The sequence below is a fragment of the Sesamum indicum genome, linkage group LG2 (genome assembly GCF_026168435.1).
Source record: "Sesamum indicum cultivar Baizhima isolate 11 linkage group LG2, ASM2616843v1, whole genome shotgun sequence".
Taxonomy (NCBI): Eukaryota; Viridiplantae; Streptophyta; class Magnoliopsida; order Lamiales; family Pedaliaceae; genus Sesamum; species Sesamum indicum.
Genome location: NC_142658.1, coordinates 20,426,790 through 20,450,244, shown reverse-complemented (window position 1 = coordinate 20,450,244; position 23,455 = coordinate 20,426,790). Strand labels below are relative to the sequence as shown.

The following is a 23,455-nucleotide window of genomic DNA, read 5'->3' as shown; positions in this document are numbered from 1 at the left end:
CTTTCGATATGGTAATGAATTTATATGGACAGTCGAGCTCTATTATCGCCAAGTTGTTTGTTACCACGCTAACAGGAAAGGCCCAAGAATGGTTTACGAACTTGCCCCCAGGCAGCATAGATTCGTATGAGCAACTAGCACAAAAGTTTGCATTCCACTTTGCGAGCAAGAGAAAACAGAAGAGATCAGCCACACATTTATTTACCATTCGACAAGGGGAAAAGGAAAGTCTGAAAAATTTTATGGGACGTTTCAATAATGAAACGTTGGAGGTGCAGGATCTTAGGATAGACATGATGACCAGTATCCTAATCCATGGATTGAAGAAAGGAGTTTTTGCATCGGCTCTAGCACGGGACCCGCCAATAGATGCAGAGCAGTTGATGGCAATAACGCAAAAGTACATTGATGAAGAGGAGATGAATGCAATGAAGGATGAGGAGTGGAGAGTTACATCAGAACGAGCAAGAGATGGGAGATTCACCAGAGATCGGGATGCGCGACCAAAAAAGGAGAAAGAAAGGGAACCTCCTTATCAGCCGAAATATAGCAGGTATACCCCTTTAAATATGACTAGGGCTAAAGCCCTCATGCTGGTGGAAAAAGATAATGTTTTGATGTGGCCGAGGCATACGAGGATTACTCCAGCCAAAAGACATTCGAACAAGTATTGCCGGTTTCATCGAGAAAGAGGGCATGATACGGAGGAATGCTATCAATTGAAAGATGAGATAGAGCGACTAGTGCGACAAGGGTATTTCAGGAGACAGAACCCCCATACTTTTGAAGAAAGGAGACGAGATGGGAGCGGCAGATCGAGTAGTAGGGACCGCAGGTCAAATTGGGCAGAGGAGCGAAGGACTCAGACAGTGGCGGAGAACGCGCCTGTGAAAGGCATTATCCACACTATTGCAGGAGGATCAGAGGGATGGTCGAGAAGAGCTAGAAGGAGATTCGAGAGAGAGACTAGGTGGGAGCGACGTAAGCAAGGAGTGCATATAACGAGCACCCATGAGATCGTATTTGGAGATCAAGATGCAGGAACCAGGGTCGTGACAGATAACGATCCCATGGTGATACGAATGGACATAGCAAACTTTACAGTCCATAAGGTTTTGATAGACAACGGGAGTTCAGCAGACATAATATTTAAGGATGTATTGAATAAGATGAGACTTGATAATATAAGGCTGGAGCCAGTAACTATTCCCCTGGTAGGGTTCGGAGGAAGCGAGGTCGCATCACTGGGGACAGTGAACTTACCTGTCTCTTTGGGAGAAGAGCCGAAACGCAAAACATTGATGGTAAAATTTCTAGTCGTTGATATGCCTTTTGCTTACAATGTTATCCTGGGGAGACCTGGGCTCAATTCTTTCAGGGCAGTTGTATCAACATATCACCTCAAGATGAAGTTCCCTACTCTAGCTAGAATAGGGGAGGTTGCGTGCGATCAGATAGAAGCCAAAAGGTGTTATAATTTATCTCTGGGAAAGAGTGAAAAAAATGAAAAGAGAAAATTTCAAGGAGAGAAGAAAGAAGATTGGCAGGCACTGAAAGCGGGAAGAATCGAACCTGTTGATCATAAAGAGGTAGAGTTGATACAAGGAGATCCGACCAAGGTCACCAAAATAGGCTCCAACTTGGGACAGTTCGAGGGAATCCTGATTACCTTTTTAAGAAGTAACGTGGATATGTTTGCATGGGATCCGTCAGATTTTCGGGGTATAAACCCGGAGGTGATAGTACACAGGCTAAACGTAGACCCATCCATGCGACCTGTCCAACAGAAGAAGCGAACCTTCGGAAGTGAGAAAAATGCGATCATTGAGGGAGAGGTAAATAAACTACTTAAAGCAGGTTATGTATCCGAGGTTCAATATACGGATTGGTTGGCTAATGTGGTCGTGGTGCCGAAGCCAGGGGGTAAGTGGAGAATGTGTACAAACTTTACGGATCTCAATAAGGCATGTCCGAAAGACCCTTACCCGCTTCCCAGAATTGATGTCCTAGTTGATTCGACGGCTGGATATAAGACATTTTCCATGATGGATGCGTATCAGGGATACCATCAAATTTTTATGGCACCAGAAGATCGAATAAAAACATCCTTTGTAACTGACCGTGGGATTTATTGTTATAATGTTATGCCTTTTGGATTGAAAAATGCAGGGGCAACATATCAAAGGTTGGTGAACAAGATGTTTGCTCGACAGATAGGGAAAACCATGGAGGTGTATGTGGATGATATGTTGGTTAAAAGTCAACAACCCGATGGTCATTTGGAACATTTGAAGGTAGCTTTTGCGATCATGAAAGAACATGGGATGAAGCTTAATCCTAGCAAGTGTACATTCGGAGTAGGCGGGGGCAAATTTCTTGGATACATGGTCAGCGAACGTGGGATTGAAGCTAATCCAGAGAAGATAGAGGCCATACTGAACCTGAAGTCGCCTACATCCATTAAGGAAGTTCAGAAGTTAACAGGTAGAATTGCCTCTCTTAATCGCTTTATTTCTAGGTCTGCAGATCGCAATTTACATTTCTTTAAAATATTGAGGAAAGTAAAAGGATTCAATTGGACCGAGGAATGCGAGCAAGCTTTTCAGGAATTAAAGACTTATCTGAGGTCGCCACCTCTTTTGGCGAACCCTAGAGAGGGGGATGTATTATATCTTTATTTGGCTGTTTCGGATAATGCGGTTAGTTCAGTATTGATAAAAGAAGAGGGAAAGGTGCAGAACCCGGTGTACTATGTAAGTAAGATGTTGCAAGGAGCGGAAACTAGATATGCGGAGATCGAAAAGTTAGCGTTGGCGGTGGTGGTGACAGCCAGGAAGCTAAGGCCATACTTTCAATCACATCGGATAGTGATACGAACTAATCATCCACTCCGAAACATTCTTACCCGACCAGAGGCTTCGGGTAGAATGATAAAGTGGGCAGTTGAGTTGGGGGAGTTCGACATCACCTATCAGGGTCGCACAGCAGAGAAAGCTCAGATTTTGGTTGACTTCATGGTGGAGATATCCGGTACCCAGAAAGATGTAGAAACATGGATGTTACATGTGGATGGATCCTCCAATGCCAACAATGGAGGAGCAGGGATATTGATCGAAGGACCAGCAGGCATGGAGATTGAGGTCGCTGCTCGACTGTCTTTTCCTGTTACAAATAATGAAGCCGAGTACGAAGCTTTACTCTTGGGTTTGGAGCTAGCGCTAGAAGCTGGAGCGCAGATTCTTGAAGTATACACTGACTCGCAACTAGTCGCCATGCAGGTTGAAGGAATATATGAAACTAAAGAAAGATCTATGACAGATTATCTGAAGAAAGCAAAAGAATGGATGCAGAAATTCTCCAAGTGCACTGTTCGGCAAATTCCCAGGAATGAGAATGAAAGAGCCGATGCGTTATCAAAGTTAGGGGCTACGCTGGCAGGAATAAAGGATAGAAAAATCACAGTGATCGTAAAAGAACGATCAGCGATCTCCGAAGGAATAGAAACTAATATGGTAACTTCAAGATGTCTGTGGATAGAAGATATAGCAGCATACCTGAGGGAGGGGATTTTGCCTACTGATGCCGGACATGCTAGGCGCATTAAATTTAAGGCTCCAAGGTTTGCCCTAGTAGGAACACAGTTATATAAAAGAACAGTCGAGGGACCCCTCCTCAAATGCTTGGAAGACGCACAAGCCAGGTATGTTCTACAAGAAATTCATGAAGGTAATTGTGGAAATCATTCGGGGGCTAGATCCTTAGCTCAGAAGGTGACCCGGCAGGGATATTTTTGGCCCACACTAATGAAGGATTGCAAGGAGTTCGTACGAAGATGTGAGAAGTGCCAGAAATTCGCCTCACAGATCCACACTCATGCGGTCCCGATGATCCCTGTTCCCATTACATGTCCATTCGACCAGTGGGGTATAGACATTATAGGACCATTTCCTCCAGCGCGAGCTCAGAAAAAGTTTGTCATAGTTGCGGTGGAGTACTTTTCGAAATGGGTGGAGGCAGAAGCTGTCTCAAAAATCACGGAAGGAGAAGCAATAAACTTTATATGGAAAAATATAATCTGCAGGTTTGGAATACCTCGGATATTGATATCCGATAATGGGACCCAATTTCAAGGGAGGAAAATAATTGCGTGGTTGCACGAGCTGAAGATACAGCAAAATTTCACGGCGGTAGGACATCCCCAATCGAATGGTCAGACGGAGGTCACAAATAGAACCATATTGCAACATCTGAAAGCCAGGTTGAGTTCGAAGGCAGAATGGAGCGATGAGCTCCCAGGAGTACTATGGGCCTATAGAACAACTCCTCGAACCTCAACAGGTGAGACTCCATTTTCTTTAGTTTATGGTTCTGAAGCTGTAATTCCTGCAGAGATAGGAGAAGAGTCGCAAAGGATTACAAACTTTGATCCAGGAAGAAATGGAGAACAACGTGCATTCGACCTAGACATAGTGGAAGAGAGAAGAGAAGCAGCGCGGATAAGGATGTTGCACCATAAAAGCCTAATGCTGAGAGGTCATGATAAGAACTTGAAGCCCAGATCGTTACAGGTCGGGGACCTGGTATTGAGAAAAGTGGAGGTCTCGAGGCATGTAGGAAAACTCGATCCCAACTGGGAGGGGCCTTTCAAAGTGGTTGAGATCGTCGGGAAAGGCACGTACAAGTTACAGGATGCTCAAGGCAAGGAGTTACCCCGACCATGGAATATTCAAAACCTCAAGAGATTTTATGTTTAAAATCTCTATCTATTGATATAGTACCGGAGGATAGGGAAAAGATCGTTACGTTCAAAAAGAACGATCTTAGGAAAGTTAATCTGGAAAAGATTATGGTCTGAAAAAGACTGATGTAAACAATGACCTGCGAAAGGTTACAGCCTGACCTGAAAAAGGTCACTAAAGTTAGCTTCCCTTCTTTATCTGTGAAAGATCATTTCAATTTTAAAGCTTCATCTATCTCAAGTTTGCTACAAGTAGTAAGTTGATCGCATTAAATTGTATCTGAGAAAGATCAAATTGTCAATACCTTGAAATAGCAAAGTTACATAGCATCAGAAGAAAGATGGAAGTTACATATTTTCTATCTCATCCATAAGAACAGAAAATTCATCATTTTCAGGGGGGGTGTCATCCTCCTCGGGTAAGGGCTGAAGGTTAGCATCTAAACTGGGGTTAAGGCGAGATATATCAAAGTTGGGAGCAAATCCTTGAAGATGAGAAGTCTGAGATTTGCAACGATCAAAACCTTGTAGCAGGTAGTCGGCGGCTTTAATTTCTACAGCAGAGTCAAAGGTGGGGGTCTTTAAAAAGTCCCTAACGCCTTGGAGGCGGATTCCTCGAACCTGCTGATTAAACTCCTCCGACTTTAAGAAGATCTCGCGACCTTCAGCAACGCCCACGATCTTCCCCGCTGCATGACCAGCATCAAAACCTCGTTTCTCTCCTTCGGCAGCTGCTTTGGAAGCCTCAGAAACCACTTGTGCTTCAAGCTCTTTGATGCGAGCCTCCTGGGTCGATATCGACCTCGACCATTCTTCTTCCTTGGAGGAAAAACTAGCAAGCTGGGCCCTCAAATCGTGGATTATACGTTCCGCTGCTATTTGGTTATGGCGAAAGCCAGCACACTTCAGACTAAGACCTCGCACGAAGTTGGATGCCTAAACAGAAAACAGTTAGGGTAATTCAGAGACAAGCAAAAATAATAAGCAGGAAAGAATACCTGTACAAGGGAGTGGGCGCAGTGTTCTTCCATTCGGGTGAAAGAGGTTTGCAGGAGAGCTGCTTGATCGAGGGGAAGGCAGTTAGCATCATACAGCTCCCAGGAATCTTGGCCTGAGCGAGTACGAAATACTGAACTGTTAGGAGAGATTTGCCAATCAGGGACCCATTTTTCCCCTTCCATTTGGGCCACAGGGTGATCGGGGCCCCGAAGTTCTGATCGAGCAGTTCTCCAGTAGTTAGTGAGACCTCGCAGTACATCCATATTCCGTCTAATCTCGGACCCGGTTTCGGCCCCGTCCGAAGGTAATCCTCCACCAGATTGAGATTGAGTAGGTCCTAGGAGATTAGGACGGAAGGGTGATTTCCCCCGGGTCTTCCTCTTTCGGGAGGACTCAGCAACATCTCCGTCGTTTAGAGCGTAATCCTGCAATCTCTAGCTAGAAGACGGAGCGGCAGGGTGATTACGGGGAGGAAGGTTGTGAACCCGAGTCTCTTCACTACCCACTTCGATGGGAATCGGACAGGGAGGAGTAGTAGTATCTGGGGTTGAGGAAACAGCTGCCACAGGCTGTGAAGAAGCAATTTGCATAGTAGCTTGGGCTTGTGACCGAGCCTGAATTTGAGCTCGCAGACGCTTATTAATACGAGCTTGACTCACCATGGAAACTGTAAACAGAAAAAGGAGAATCCAGTTAAATGTGGTAGGATGAAATAAGAAGAAAAGGTAGAAAATCAGATCACCTAAGGTACCCTCCACCTGGAGAGGGGCAGGAGTTAGATGGGCGAGCCAAAGTATCTCTTCGACTAGAAGCTTCTTGGGATTATACCGGTAGGAAGTAATGCTGCTTATCTGATCCCCATCTAAGCCCTCACCTTCCGTAAGAGGGGTAGGTTTATCTACCTTCCAATCTAAGGAGAAAGGCCATTCGCGACCAGAAGGGGGTCTAATAAAGATAAAGTGGGATTTCCAGGGACCGACATTGGAAGTAAGGGGGTCGAGGAACCTACACTCCTTTCGGGAGGTTAAGTAGAAGAAACCATAGTCTCCAGATCGTACGGAGGTCGTAAAGGAATATAACGACCAAAAATTTTCGAAACTGGGTTCAAACCTATGTACACGCATAACTATGATGAACAGAATAATGTGGCGTATGGAGTTAGGGGATAACTGCATAGGGCATAGATTCAAACGGCGAAGGATTAGGGCTACGCTAGGGGATAAGGGAAAACGTAATCCTGCCTCAAAATGTTGCAGAGAAAAAGAACAAAACCCTGGAGGAGGGCGATGCATACGATCGGATGGTAAAGGAATTATTATCTCATAGCTAGAAGGAATGAAGAATTTCTCTTTTATCTTCTGTGTTTGTAACTTCACAGTGCTAACTATCTCGGCCCAGGGAGTAGGATGTACAACAGGTTGGGGATTTTCAGGAACAGGAGCTATACTTAAATTTGGGTTTCTAGTACGATTAGAACGAGGTCTGCGTCTAGGAGAAACCAGATCCCTCAGAAGCATGTTGGAAGGAGCGGACGAGGAGATATCAGCAGAATTAGAGCCTATGTTAGAGGTGTTAGAGGAAGACATGGTACCTGGAGGACTCGGGGAAGAAGAAGAGTTGAAGAAGAAACAGCCAGCTAGAGGAAGAAATACACGCGAAGATGGAACGCCTCGCAGCAACAATACTCGAGAAAAAAGTGGAAGGGAGAGAACAATTTGAAATACGTTCGTATATATATATTTGGGAAGGCGGTGAAGAGATGACCGTTACCCAATCAGCACGTAACAGCTGCCCCTGTTAAAAACGTAAATCGATGCACAGCTCGATAAGAGACACGTGGACAATTGTAAGGATATCAAGAACTGCAAGCGAGCCGTCGGACAGAGCTGTTCGACTTCTTGAAGTGACGACACTTCAAAAAGTGGGGGAGTAATGATGGAGGGAAATAATAAAAGACTAATATACCCTTAGTATGAAAGGTAGAGACAAAGGCGTAAAAAGAGAGATTAAACCCATCACTCACGTGGATAATCTCAGAAACGGTTAAGGGCAATCTTATACCCGAAAAAGGTGGGCCACGATCGCGAGATAACCTGTCGTGGAAGCGGGTATTAGGATCGTGCAGAGGACACGAAAAGGGATCAGTATAAAAAGAAGAAGGAAGAGAGAAAAAGGGGTTGGTCTAACTTTCATATTTCACTTTTGATATTCTTTAGTATCTCTTTTACCGGATAAAATTCTCTATACTGACTTGAGCGTCGGAGTATCTACGCCGGTACCAAATCCGGCTAGGTAACGCTTGTTCTGTTTTCAGGATATAAAGGGTTCGACAGAGTGACAGGGACGATAACACGCGCGACCCGCGATCTCGGTCGGATCAGCTTATATAATAGAATAGTTGAAGATGTGTAGTTGAGTTTGTGGGATAAAATTTTCTATTTATTTTCTAACTCAAATTTTTAAGAATAAATGGCATTTTAAGTCTGTACACATTTTGTCAACTAAAATTAATTACTATGGACCTCATCTTTATTTGTAGGGCGCTCACTTTATTATTAATGTTAGTTAATTAATAGTATATGTAGGCATCGAAATAATTTGCAATAAATTACAACTTAAAAGCTAAAATAAATTAATTAATAATTGAGTTTTAAATTAATGGTCATAACAGATTTAGGTTTTTCACATGTTCAAAATAATAAATGCATAATAAACTCATACCAAATTTGGGTCTTATGTATTTTTCGGAAAAAATATTACAAATGAACAAATTACTCCTTTATGAAAAAAAAAAAAAAGAACTATTTATCTTTTTGTATTTTCTAAAATATAACAATTATCACCCTATATTCTTTAAAATAAATAAATTGCTTCATTTTAAAAAAAATATATAATGGGGTAAATTGCTATTTTTTTCATAAAGGGATAATTTGTTCATTTGTAATATTATAATGGAGCAAAGGGAAAAAATATAAGAATTTTACTTATCATTTTATTTTTTATATAGAGATAATTTAATTTATACACATAATACACAATCTCACACTAAACTAATTACTCTACTTAGATACAAATACATATTTAGAATTGAAATTTTTTTACTCAAATCATTTTTGATAAAATCAAATTAGTTATAGAATAAGTGTGATACATTTGTTATGTGATTAATATTTTTTAATTATATAATAAATATATTATATTTATTGTGTATTTGGTTCAGATTTAACGCAGTAGTTGGATCGAAATTAGAATTTCTGTAAGAAATTCTTTTATGGTTTTTCAAATAAGGAAAAACAAAAACAAAGTCTGTCTATATATGATATATCCCTCAGACTCAGTATCCAAAATCTAGGAATCTGAAGCTGAACAACCACCCACCCCCAACCTACCCCCCATCCCGTCTCTCTCTCTCTCTCTCTCTCTCACACACACACACACACGCACACACACAAACAAAACTAACCGCTAAGGAGCACATTTTGAGGGATTCACGAAATTTCGGTGTTAATTGTTAAGTTGTTGAAGCAGAAGCACGAAGAAAGCTATTGTTGATCAAGGATTTTGAGAGGAGCATCAGTGTCGCCTGAAAATGGAAACTCCGAGAAGATTGGTCGACGGCGCCGATGTCGCTCCATATCATCGGCTGCCGGATTCCGACGACTCGCGCCTCAGTCAGCTGGGTTACAAGCAAGAACTCAGCCGCAGTCTCTCGTACGTATTTCATTTCCCCCCTTTTCTCTTTGCTCAACTTTTGAAGTTGGACAGATTGTCTCTGTTGCAAGGAAGTCTTTGGGCGGACCGGCGTGGTTGCTTCCGGTCCACCCAGTCCCCTATTGAGGTTTGTTATAGTTGTGAACCGGAAGCAACACACACGATTCACAAAGAGGGGAAAAAACAAAATCTAAAGTTTGCGTGAGAGGAAGATATTTTTGTGTGTGGTGATTATTTTATTTTATTTCCACAGTATGGATTTTTATATTAATTTAGCAGTAGTCATAACATAGTAATACAGTCAGCAAAATTAGAATATGCAAATATTTGACAAACTAACGGATGACACAACATATGATATGAACAAAATCTGTATTGCTAATATGTTAAAATGCCCTTTGCCTTAAAAAAAAAATATTATGTGTTTAAGTTTTAATTCAATTTTGTGTTTGTGGTAATTGGTTTGTTGATCAGGTCAGATTCGAACCAGGCTTAATCGGATCCTACATCAGTCCACCTTAATTGATTCAAATTTTTTTACATATGTTTAAGGGTAAATTACAGCCAGGTCCGGAAAAGTTTGGCATAATTATAAATATCTTCATGAGTTTAATATCTGTTTGACAATGAGTTTATTTTGTTAGTTTATGTTAGGATTCTATCCATTTTTTATGGTTATATAACCAAAATATTTTTTTGGTTTATTAATTATAATTTTAGTTTAGAATTTTTTGAAATATTTTATAGACTAATATGTCCTATGGATCTTTTTGATAACTTTAGGATAGTTGGTCAAATGAATATGAAATTCTTGCATAAATTGCAAATTAGTGGATATGAAATCAAAGGAATTTTGAATTCCAATTGTTTTTTCAAATTCTTATCCAAATTCACATATATGGTTCCAAACACAACCTTAAAGTTTATAAACAGAAAAAACAAATTTAAGTTTGAGTTTAATTATGTTGATGAAGCTGAAGCAAAATAAGTTGTTGGTGATGGCAGAGTTGAATATAGGAGGATAGGATGATTTGGTTTGAGTTTGAGTGTGTCATCCTGAAACCTACTCCCAGCACTGGTTCTGATTTTCCATTCTGAGTTGAGGAGCCCTACACTCAACTTTCAGACAAAGACAAATTGAGGATACCTTTGCCAATCTATGTTCACTCACTTCATAAGAATATTTTGTCAATTAACATTTACAATTTTATCCATAAGATGCAAAAAATTAGTGGGAAAAACTTTGCTTTAAACGAGTTCAATTCAAGCATTTCAAAAGACTACACTTTTTTTTTCACATAATTTTTACGTTTAGTGATTATTTATTTTACCCACCATCTAGTAATGGGTTAATAATGGTTTAAACCATTAATGATTATTTATTTTATCCATTCTTAAATTTTTTTATATTTTTTCAAATGTATATATTTTTTATTTTTAAATAATTCAGCAAGGATAAAATAATTATTTTTCATTAGAGAGGATATTTATAATTTTTTGAACAATGAGGGGATTATTAGTAATTATGCCACACCGTAGGGAGGAAGTTGTAATTTATCCATTTTATAGTTTTACCAATATGTTGGGAGTTGTTTATTATTTTCTTGTTAAATTAATTTTTGAACAGTTTGAATTAAAAATTATAAATTAAAAATATTATTTTTAATAATAATTTAATAAACGCCTATTTTAATATACCCGGAACTGGGGTTGTTTATGTTTGGACAGGGCTATTGCGAACTTTTCGGTGACTTTCTCCATCATATCAATTCTGACGGGCATAACAACATTGTACAGTCAGGGCCTGACTTTTGGTGGGCCTGTAACCATGGTGTACGGGTGGCCAATTGTGGGCCTGATGACCTTCTTCGTGGGCCTGTCCTTATCTGAGATCTGCTCCGCCTACCCAACTTCAGGTGGGCTTTATTATTGGAGCGCAAAGCTCTGTGGAAATGAATGGGGCCCGTTTGCATCTTGGATCACTGGCTGGTAACTCATTGTGTTTTCCTCTACTTGTTAAAACATTAATTTTAGTTTCTCGCTTGCGTAATAATTATTTATAAGATAGGGATATAATAATATAATTATGAGATATTTGTCTGTGTTACTTAAGATTTAGAGGGAAAATTCTTGATAATATAAAAATTCGGCATTCATAGACATACCAGGTAGAGTTAATCAACAGTCTTGTTTTAAATTTGGGTTGAGTGTGCAAATTTTGATTGTGTTCCCTTTATCCCAAGTAAGTAATATATAGCGGACGCGACAGTATAGACTACAGTGGTTGGTCCTAGATTTGGTCATATCAAGCATAAATTCCCTCCTGTTCTATACGTCGTAGTTTATACAATTACAACTACCAATTCTCCGTCCAAATGTCGCGCCCATCATTTTCCTAATACTCCTTTTCTCCCACTCCGGCCCCCCCTCCCCTTCTACCACTCCTTTGGTAAGATATGGATGTGTACTGTGTACATTAAATTTTGGACCACAAATTCATATTCCATGCATGTTTCAAATAAAATTTGGAGTACCCTCAAAGCCCAAAAAATGTAAAAATAAAAATAAAAAATGATTTTTTTTTCTATTAATTATGAAAATTTCATTTTAGCTCGGTTCGTTCAGTATAATAGATTTTGTCGAAAAAATAGGTAGAGAAGGATGGAGCATGTGTAAAAGCATTAAGCCGGCCAATTATGTTCATAATTCAGCATGATTCAAAGTCGACTTGCTAACAATGTATTCCGACTTGCCAAACCTAAAAGGCCTCTTGTTTAGGTCGGTGGTCAGCCCAGCAGTGTTTGTTTATACTGTTAGTCAAATATTTTGTGTCATCATCTTGGAAACTTTGAATCTTGTGTTTATTACTTCATCAAAAAAATCTTGTGTTTATTTCTACTTTGATTCATTAATTAATCTATTATGATTCGACAACAAAAAATGGGAAATATCAAACCAACATTTTTATAAGATAATTTTCTGATATTACTTATATATTAAATGAAATAAAAAGATGGCGTACAACTTTGGAAATTGACAATTCCAGTTTTCTAATTGCATTTATTGTGAAAAGCAGAAAAAGGAGGTCGCAACACATACATCTAATTTTAGGGTAAGTATGCAATTTAACCTTATATGATATAAAAAAATTGAGTCAGAGAATCACCTTGAATTTTCTTTTTGCCCTTCAATTTTTTATATTTGGTTTATGATGAATGACTTGTTTTTATGATTTTCCTTTTATAGATACCTAGCCAGTACAAAATACAAATTAATTTAACCTGAAAAATATGATCCACGACCCAGAACGTGGGGGTCTGCAAGTTACTGGAAGTGAGCAAAAATTATCCTAAAATTGGGTTACAGGGGCTAGAGCTAGACTTTGTTTAGGTCATCAAAATCCATAATGGGACTTTACCACAGGAGAGGATAGGACAGCTATGAATGAATGTGCCTGAATTTGTAATCAACCCAAAAATATAAATGTGTCTGAATTCCCCATTAAGTATCAGGCACCAGTCATGAGTCATCAATGAAGCACGTGCGTCCCCCACATGCACTTTTCTTGCCATTTTACGTGTGGGACTCGTGGATTCACTTACAAAAATATTCTACATACTTTTCTCTATTTGGTAATACTCAACGGATGACTTTTACGTATTATTATTATTATTCGTAATATTAATTTGTTTAATTCTCACATATTTTATTGATTCTGGTACGTAAAAGTTTTCAGTTGACTTCGACTCTAATTATCTGTATAATTTCAATTTTCAGTGATTTCGATTCTGATAATCCCCACTGCTAACAACTCTAAAATATAAATATACAATGTTGTTATTACAGTTATCTCAAATTAACGCCAAGAAGAGAAAGAAAATAAATGCATATAGTAAACGGAGCGCCCATTCCCAATCACATGCCTCAAATCCTATTTTCCTGCTTGCATTGTTTGACCGCTCTTTCCTTCTCTACCCCAACAAATTGCCCATTTACGTGTAAGATTCCCATACCACCACACCCACTCAGACACACAGAGTCTAACTGTATAAAAAGCATCTCGCGTCTTGGACTCAAAAAGTCTTCTTCCCACAAAAGAGGGATATAGTGAGGGTAAACACTCAGAAGGAGAAAAGCAACGATGGTGTGGGATCGTGGAGGGAAGAATCAGTCATCACTTCCATCACATGTTCAAGAAGTGGCCCCTGATTCTGCTGATTCCGGCCATGCACGTTTGAATGAACTTGGCTACAAACAAGAACTCAAGCGTGACCTCTCGTAATCCTTTTTTCGCTTCTTCATTGTTTTTCCTTTCCATCCTTTTTCTCTTGATCTTTGTTCTTTAATTGTCTTTAATTTTTTTGGGTCTTGTTTGGAGAACGGCAGAGTGTTGTCCAACTTTGCCTTTTCATTCTCCATTATATCGGTGCTCACTGGTGTGACGACCCTTTACAATACCGGGTTGACTTATGGTGGACCGGTTTCATTCGTGTATGGATGGCTGATTGCTGGTTGTTTCACTCTCCTTGTTGGGTATTCAATGGCTGAGATCTGCTCTTCTTATCCCACTTCTGGGGGGCTCTATTATTGGAGTGCAAAGCTTGCCGGCCCTCATTGGGCGCCCTTTGCCTCCTGGATCACTGGATGGTAATTTAACTTTGTCAAAGTTCATAACCAATTTCAGTGGCCTCTGGAAAAATCTGAATCTTTTCCCTTAATTGTTTTTCCTATTATTGATTACAGAGGGCAATTTTGTCATTTGGACTTTTCCCTTTTTTCCTGCTTTCTTTTAGTAATGTTTTCTTTGTTTATTACCAACTTCTAACAATGATGCTGTGCATCACATGTGTCCTTGGTGGGATAGCAATTCTTCGCCAGAATGAACTTATCTTAATTCAAATTTGTATCAAATTCTTGCATCATCTGCTGGTTTATTATTGGGATAATTATTCTTAAGATACAATGTGTATTGCTCCTGTAAGTACACAATCTCCACTTTTAACTCTTATGCTATGGAATTCGTGCTTGAGTTTGAGTGGTGCTTATATAGTGAACAATTTTTAACCTCTTGGATTACTCTTGAAGTAATTTGAATTGAGTGGAAGATGGTTTAGTTGATCTATTTTTGTCGTTGAGCTTTGTTTCAAACAATACATTATAACAACTAGAGCCCTGTCTATAGAACAATAAGGTTTGTCTCCTTTTGAATGAGTAGAATCAGATGATGGCAAGTCAGACAAATATACTTTCGAGTATGAGACTCTTATATTAGCTATTATGTCCTAGTTTATGTTCTTATGCTTTCCCTTAAACTAGAAATGAATTTGTTAAATACACAATTTGATTGTTCCGCATTTTTTTTATTTTCAGAATTAGCTCTTCTGCTAACTTATGCTGCCTACTTGATGTATTAGCAAGTTCTGTTGTTTATGACTAATGGTAAAATAATCTTTTGTTTCCCTTTGGTGCAGGTTTAACATTGTTGGTCAGGTACTCTAAGTACTCTCTTTAGCATCTCAAAGTTCCCTCAGTTGTGTTCTTTCTATGATGCCATCATAAGTAAGCATTAATCATTTCAAAGATATTTTCTTATGCAGTGGGCTGTTACAACGAGTGTGGATTTTTCTCTAGCCCAGTTGATAACGGTTATAATTCTCCTCAGTACGGGTGGGAAGAATGGAGGAGGGTACGAGCCCTCTAAATATGTTGTTATTGCATTCCATGGCGGGATATTACTTGTACATGCCATCCTTAACAGTCTTCCCATCTCATGGTTGTCATTCTTTGGACAACTTGCTGCTGCATGGAATGTATTAGGTGCTGAAAATTATTGGTACTTCTATTAGTGGCATTATGTAATATCATAAAACACCCTCATTCTTCTGATTTTCTTTCCTTCGGCACTTTCAGGCGTTTTTGTTCTTATGATCCTCATTCCCTTGGTTGCAACTGAGAAAGCCAGTGCCAAGTTTGTTTTTACTCATTTCAATACGGATAATGGGGAAGGAATTGGAAGTAGATTGTACATATTTGTTCTAGGACTTCTCATGAGTCAGTATACCCTGACAGGATATGATGCATCCGCCCATATGGTGAGTGCAGTTTCTACCTTTTCATAATGCAGTCATCTAAATATATATTGAGCTAGTCTTAACTAGATAACTCTTAGGAGGTCCATGGATCTCAAGTCTCGAAAAATTTTAACCATCCATGTATGGTGGAACCTGCGTGTGTTCTGTCACGTGGAGGGCTGTAATTGTCCTTGGAATCCAAGTCTCCAACTTCCTAAGAATGACCCAACCGTTGGTCTTCTCAAGTAACAAAACTGTAGCTAATATCCGTCTAAAAAATTGAAAATGATCCTGCTAGTATGTTGTAGCTTGAATCTTCTTAGGCTGAATAATTCGCCTCGGCCAAAAACTGTTCTTCGTTAGGTGCAAGTTAAAGAAATACTGATTATATTCTGCCTAATAATGTAATCTACTTACAGAACTCTCAACTGCATTTACTGACAGTTGATATGACATTTTGTGGAGCTGTCCAACTGTCCCCTGCTTTAGATTATACTTATTTTTGGCTTGCAATCAATTTTCTGACAACTGCTTCTTCCAGACAGAGGAGACGAAGAATGCGGATAAGAACGGACCAAAGGGCATAATAAGTTCCATTGGCATATCCATAATTGTTGGTTGGGGTTACATTCTAGGTATCACCTTTGCAGTAACTAACATCCCAAACCTTTTGAGTCCAGACAATGATGCTGGTGGTTACGCCATTGCCGAAATATTTTACCAGGCTTTCAAGAATCGATTTGGCAGCGGTGTCGGTGGAATTGTTTGCTTGGGTATAGTTGCTGTCGCCATATTTTTCTGTGGCATGAGTTCAATCACAAGCAATTCCAGGTAAAGTCCAATCATTTCTCAAGTCTGCCACACGTAATTTTATATAAGAACAAGCTCATATGTGCATAATTGACAGGATGGCATATGCGTTCTCGAGAGATGGTGCCATGCCGTTCTCCACATTTTGGCATAAAGTCAACAAGCAAGAGGTCCCTATAAACGCTGTCTGGATGTCGGCTGTTATAGCATTTTGCATGGCGTTAACGGTATATATATATATATCAATCATCTCTTAAGCATTTTACCTTCCCTAGGCAAAATCAACTTGGGATAAATGAAAATCACAATATGTATAGACAAGCTCTGAGGCTTTAATCTTTACATCGAAACACCTCAAATAATATTTTACATTTTAGATTCTCCCCCTGAAGATCGGACAATTGTGGATGACTTTAATGCACAAGAATTTCTAAGTAAAATATAACAACAAGAGGTATTTAGTATAATTAAGGTTAAGAAGTTGTCTACTAAAACAGTAGTTGTGTGTCCAATAACTTCCCATGATGTATACGTCGTCTTTTCTTACTCCAAGAAATGCTAATAGCATATAACATGTTGGCTATTTGCAGTCTCTGGGAAGCTTGGTGGCATTTCAAGCCATGGTATCAATAGCTACTATTGGACTCTACATAGCTTATGCCCTACCAATCTTCTTTAGAGTGACTCTGGCTCGAAAATCATTTACGCCCGGGCCTTTCAGCTTGGGGCGATATGGCGTTGTTGTTGGTTGGATTGCAGTCCTCTGGGTGGCAACAATTTCGGTTCTCTTCTCGTTGCCGGTTGCATATCCCATTACTAAGGAAACTCTAAACTACACTCCTGTTGCAGTGGGAGGCCTACTCATTCTCACAGTTTCTTCTTGGATCCTGAGTGCCAGGCACTGGTTTAGAGGTCCTGTAACAAACATAAATAGCTGAAGTTAGTTCGACTGTAGTTCACTGTATTCTTTTATATTCAAGTGTTGCATATATGCTTGTATGTAGTCATGCTTTAATAGCCATCAGATTGTTCCTCTACTGGTTTGATGCACTTTTTTTGTGTTTCCACAATCGTAGCCTAGCTTTGCGACTCTCTTGTACTAAAATGACATTCTTACCACAAACTTCAAGCAATGGCCCTTACTAGCTTTTGGCCCGAAAACTTGTGGCGGTTAAATATCTGATACGTTCAGTGTTTTGTATATTTGTAACTGTATAAATAATTGCTACATCTCTCTTTTTATTATTTTCTTAACGGCACTTACTAGTTCTTGGGCTGGACTGAATGTGGTACGTGCAAAGTTTTGTATACTAAATATATGAATAATTACTGCATATAGTTTATTATTATTATTTATGTTGTGATTATCTAATTACTTTGTGTATTAAATATCAAATATAATGCCTAGAAGACCTATCGGATGTTCGAATTGATCGGATTAAAAATAAATAGCTTCAAATATGATCTCTTTAATCTAATCAAAATCCAAGTTAATAAAGTCTATTTAAATGATGAAATTAAGATCCTCATCCATTAGTGTTTGAATTTTTATCTACTTTCAAAAGTAATTAACAGTCGATTATAAATTATTATTAGTTAGCGATAATCAATTTATTGATCAAGATTTGTGACATTATCGCATATGTAATTGATTTTATTCAAAAATAAAATAAAAGGAATATGAAAAAATCCATTCAAGCACTCCAATCAAATACAATGCCAAAATTGAATTCATGTTTTCGAATTATTTTTTCATGAGTTTTTATTACTTTCTTTTTAAAAAAAAAAAAAAAAGTAAAGAAGAAATTTGAAACTCCGCGGCTCCGCCCTTACATATAAAGGAGTCCGTCCAAAAGGAGACGGGGACGCGGCGAGACACTCAAAACTGTCATCCACTTCACTTCTGCTATTTCTTACTGATTGATACACTCGCAGATACATATAGGGAGAGAAGCAGCGCAGCGTGGCAGAGAGAAGACAGCTTCTTCGGTGATGGTGCGATTCTCTTACAGCTATTCTTTTTAGCTTCCCCCTATTATCCGTGTGATTGCAAGTATTTATGTGCAGAATTTCTAACCCAGTTTCTCTAGGGCTTGATTTTCTCTATAAATTTATGTGGATTGCAATTTTTTTGTAGGATGATTCGAATGAAGAATTCGAACCCCTTTTTGATTACACTCGCGTTCAGCCGTTCGACGTCGTTTGCCTCGACGGTCTGTTCCCCTGTAAATGATTTTCATTATGTTTATGTGTGTAGCGTGGAAATTTTCTTTCTCTTTTTGGTCCTCTATATACTATTGGGAATTGGCAGATGATAGTCAGGACGAATCACCAGTGTTTTGCCCAAAAAGACGGAAGCTCGCAGATGCTAAGGTAGAATCTTTTTCTTCCGATCAAAGATTCAATTTTTTTTAGAGGCATTTTGCTGCGGTAATTGCTGGAATATGAAAGATTAAGTTGACGTGGGGTTTTGTACTTTGCAAAATATTAGGAGAAAAAGAAAGAGCGGGATGTGAATTTGAAAGATGTAAAGGATGTGAATTCAAAAGATGCAAAAGTGATTGATTGTGATGATAAAGAAGATGATGAAGAGGATTGGTTGCCTCCACCACCAAAGAATGTAAATAACTGTAGCAAGATTCTCGAGGAGGACTCTACTCTGAAGGCCCTGAGGTATTCTAATAATGGAAATAAAATATATCTATTTGTCTTTTCTATCGTTCTCTCGGTAATTTGATGGTAATAGGCTGCAGTTACATTGTGATACTGGTAGTTTCTGGAGATCTGTAGCTTGCACATTTTGTAATTAAGTGAGGAATTGTCATTTCTCTTATTTCATTCTGGTTGTATGTGATTTCTTTAGTCTGCTAAATGCTTCTTGTTGTTGCTTCCTATTTCGTCAGTGATTCTAATGCTATCCATGACAGAGCGGACTACTTGTGAATTTAATATTCATCTTATGCGTTTGAGGCAAAATTCATTTGGCTATCTTTCTCACTCTGATCAAAATTTCTGATATAGATGAGCAGCAATAGAAGTAGAAAAGAATGCTCAAGAATAATGTCATTTTTGTTGAGTATGTGTTTTGTTTTATTTTTTTTGTCTAGATGCTAAATCTTGTTTTACATTACAGCCATATGGTGAAAATTCTTCTCTTTCTTGCTCATTCTTATATACTCATAAATATAAAAGGAAGACATAAGTTTTCCTGTTTAAAACAGCTTGCAGAATGTTGGAATTTACCAAATTAGTGTTTGAGAACCAAAATGGGTGATTAAGAATATAAATAGCCTTAATCATCTTTTCGTATTTTTATTGCAAAACCTTTGTCTACTAGTCATCTGGTTTGCCATGAAAGGTGAAGTTTTTGAAAACATCTTTCTTTGTATTTTGTTGTTAGATAACAATTACTATTTATAAGTCTCCATACTGTTTGTTGCTGCAACCTTCTCCTTGTTGGTGGAAGATGCTATGAGACTCAGAATATGGACATGGTATACCACCACATGCAATTTTCCCTTTTAGGTTTAGACATATAACTCAGAACTAGGACTGTTTTAGCTATAACATATTCTTTATATAGCAGTTTTTACCTAGAACAATTCATAAATATACTTGACTTATGTTGAACCCATTGAAAAAGCAGGTATTGCAGTGTGTGCTACTAGTAGCATAATATAATGGAGGCTTGGCTAATAATGCAAGTTTGTCTTGTCCGTGTCAAATGGAAATATTATTGGTCTGTGACCTAGCTTCTCATTTGTTGATTGGTGCACATGCTTGTAGGACTTCTTGACATGGCAGAATTTGAATGTGTAGTAATGCTGTGGTCTTATAAGGTTGTTTAGCTTCAAATGTTGAAATTGTGGAACTAGCTGACACATTCCTATAATTTACTACGACACAAGGAAAAGGGGTGCAACTCTAATTTCTCACTCAAAAAGTCCTTTCTATACCGTAATGTCTATGTTTTTTAACTGTGTTTTGGCTTATAAAAGGGAAGGTGACTTGATTTTGGGCTTCTTATTGAAGCTAGAATATAGTATATATTCTCTTCAGAAATTTGACCATAGGCTTGAAGGTTCTAAAGAAGGCACTGTCACACAGCTGTTGCAGAAAACATGTGATCCCATGAAGTTTGTTTTTTATATATATATATATATATATATATATATATATGGAGCTCTTTCTATTCTCATCTTCTGATGTAACCTTTTAAGCAGGGACCAAATTTGAAAATATTAATAAGCACAAAATCTCCCTAAATAAATAAATAATTAAAAAAAAAGAAATATGATCTCTGAACTTTTAAATTAGAAGCTCACAATATAACTTTCTATTGCAATTCACAAGCATGTGCCAAATATAGAGTACTATCTATCAGTTTCATTCAAGTATATGACATGAGGAAATTGATGACATTCTTTTTCACTTAAGTCCGCGGTTAAGTTTTAAGTGCATTCTTTCCACTTATTTTTTTTCTTTTATGTAAATGCCTTCTTAGGTTAAAAAGGGCAGAACTGGCATCTTTAGCCCAGTCAGCTGAGGAAGTTGTGCGAGCTGTTGAAGAATCTGTAAGAAAAGACCTTAGTGCTTCATTACAATCGTCTCCAAAAAGTGATACCAAACAGCCATCAGAACCTCCTCCTGATAAGGAAAAACTTGTCATATCTATCCAGGATAAGGATGGGCTTAAGCAATTTCGAGTTTACATGGTATGTGTTTCTGGGAATTCTTGACTATGAAATGTATAGCAATGTTACCAATGATGATCTTGTTTTCTGACTCCTATGAAATAAAAATTCATTTACTGGAATAGCATTATCAAAATTGTGCAGGATGATAAATTTGAGCGACTCTTCAAGATGTATGCAGACAGAATTAAGCTTGATGTGAAAAATTTAGTTTTCTGCTTCGATGGGGATAAAGTTAGTCCAGCAGAAACTCCTGCTAGCCTTGGAATGGAGGAAAATGACATCATAGAAGTGCATGTGAAGTCAAGTTGATCCTGGTAAAAGAACTTTCTGGATGGCTTTTACTTTGCCTTTGACAAGCTTGCTTTTCAAGTTCTCCATGAAATAGAACTGACACTTAGGAATGATAATTGATTGTGGAGACGACATTCTTGCTTTATCTTCATTTATATATGGTCTTCCACTCCATTCTAAAGCACCAGTCTGTTTGGCTGCATGAGCATTGCCTATTGACCATTGCACTGAAATGATAATTTTATCTGCTTTGTTCTGAATCCAACTCTTAAGTCTCACAATAAGATCCAGATGCACATTACATCTAGACACATGAATTTTTGTGACAACTGTCACCGATTCAAGAAAGAAGCTTCTTATTAGCAAGCTAAGACGATGAAGTAAATGACTCTCATGATTTATCAAATTGATATACAAGGGACTAAGCTATTTGATATAGTTTAAAGGATTAGGCTTCAAATGGTATCTTCTCTACATTGTTTTGGGATCATTCAGCTGCATTTCTGACTCTCAGATGGCTGCTTTATTTCAGGATGTGTGGGTACCAACAGTGCCAGCTGATATCTTGCTGTAGGCATAGAGTTCTTATGTCTTCTGGATGACTTGTATAAGTTACATTTGATGCTATAATCAAATCTTTCTAATCCTGAAAATATACATTGATGCGTATTTTCTGAGTTGGTGGCAAATTTGGTGAGAACTGAATATGCTTTGTAATTCTTTCACAGTGTGCAGCACTTACTCAGGTAGTTTCCTTGTTCTTTTTTTTTTTACCTCTTCATTTTCTAAATTTGTATTGGAAATCTTTGTTGATGTTTATGGACTAAAGGGACGTTGGTTGGTGTGTATACATGGAAGAGCATTAAAATTAGAAAGAATCAGTTGCAATTTTAACTTGAAATAGAAAATTCAATCCGACCATTTTTATGTACTTATTCTGTAGATTATGGTTTCGAGGACTTGCTTAATTCCAGCTAGTTACATAATGGTTTCTATGAAGAAATGTGGCTGCATATTTGGTTACTGCTTTAGGCTATATTTGGGTCTTGCTATATTTGGATTTTACATTAAGAAAAGTCACAATTCCCCCCCCCCCCCCTCCCCCCCAAAACGACATTATTTTGTAGATTAGTTCTTAAATTTTCTTTTTGTTTCAAAATAAATATCTTTATATATATTTGTATATATATATATATATATATAATTAGGGGTTTTTAACTAAAAGATTGGATTCTAAGTTTTCAAGAGATGGTGTGTAGAGTAGTTACTAGTTACCAGTTCCTGGTCAAATTAAATTTAAATAGGTGGGTAGGGCCACATGGATTCCCATTGTCGGGTTTGGACCCGGATAAGGAGCCCTACTCGTAACTTCTTCCCACATGCTGGCTGGGTTGAACACTAATAAATGCCATTTTATGCTCTGGATCTGGAATTATTATGGACCCAACTCAGGTTAGTAGACTTCGCTAATTAAGTCTCCATAATCTTACCCTAATCCCATTTTTCCGAACCCATCACTTACGGCTCTGCCCCCAACACATGAGCAGACCATTTATGTAATTGGCAACCTATTGATATAGATAAAACATCCAATATTGGTTGTAAACGAGAAGTTTGAATGTCTTATAAATTTTAAAATTTTATTTTCTTAACAAGACGTTTTTCTATGATAAAATTGTGAGGCTCATATCGAGCCATAGCGGATAATGCATCAAATAATGGGGTATCGATTGAGTCGCACGCTGCATCATTTAGCGCCGTCTGTAAGATCGAAGCCATGTGTCCCTCCGAAGCCCCTCATCTTGGGGGGCTAATGATGTAGGCAAGGGGGGGTGCACATTTGTTGCAGATGAGGAGTTTGAGTGACTTATAAGTCTCAAGATATCCTCTCCCTAGCGATGTACCTTTTTAAGAAAGAATCATAAAACTCATACGAAATTAGAGCAAATAATATATCGTGTAATGAAATACTAATCAAATTACAAATCGCATTATGTATATATAGATATTGATATTTTTTATGTTGCTTCACCTATCCAAGCCCATGTTAGCAATTCAAACCACGTGCCATGCGTATCTAAAATGTAATAATAATTTGTAATAAAAAATTCCAAAAGAATTAAAGGGGATAAAGGTTT

The 23,455-nt window shown here is 38.2% G+C and overlaps 2 protein-coding genes across 4 annotated transcripts; both read left to right on the top strand.

The window, feature by feature from the left end:
• The first annotated feature begins 9,093 nt into the window (after positions 1-9,093).
• BAT1 (bidirectional amino acid transporter 1) lies at positions 9,094-17,574 on the top strand. 2 transcript variants are annotated; one of them, XM_011072448.3, is made up of 8 exons: positions 9,094-9,448; positions 11,177-11,437; positions 14,920-14,938; positions 15,046-15,265; positions 15,359-15,540; positions 16,061-16,350; positions 16,427-16,556; positions 16,920-17,574. In XM_011072448.3, the coding sequence occupies exons 1-8, from the start codon at positions 9,327-9,329 to the stop codon at positions 17,265-17,267; spliced, it is 1,572 nt and encodes a 523-aa protein (XP_011070750.1). In that variant the 5' UTR covers positions 9,094-9,326; the 3' UTR covers positions 17,268-17,574. The 2 variants fall into 2 exon arrangements, with proteins under 2 accessions (XP_011070750.1, XP_020547486.1); XM_020691827.2 differs by lacking the exons at positions 9,094-9,448; positions 11,177-11,437 and adding exons at positions 13,295-13,726; positions 13,835-14,095.
• Positions 17,575-18,165: 591 nt separating this feature from the next.
• Positions 18,166-22,167, top strand: LOC105156344 (Ubiquitin-like superfamily protein). 2 transcript variants are annotated; one of them, XM_011072446.3, is made up of 7 exons: positions 18,166-18,324; positions 18,467-18,542; positions 18,641-18,702; positions 18,821-19,002; positions 20,834-21,044; positions 21,168-21,340; positions 21,850-22,167. In XM_011072446.3, exons 1-6 carry the CDS (start codon positions 18,322-18,324, stop codon positions 21,333-21,335), a joined length of 702 nt encoding a protein of 233 aa, XP_011070748.1. In that variant the 5' UTR covers positions 18,166-18,321; the 3' UTR covers positions 21,336-21,340; positions 21,850-22,167. The 2 variants fall into 2 exon arrangements, with proteins under 2 accessions (XP_011070748.1, XP_020547632.1); XM_020691973.2 differs by having other exon boundaries at positions 18,184-18,324; positions 18,467-18,702.
• Positions 22,168-23,455: the final 1,288 nt, after the last annotated feature.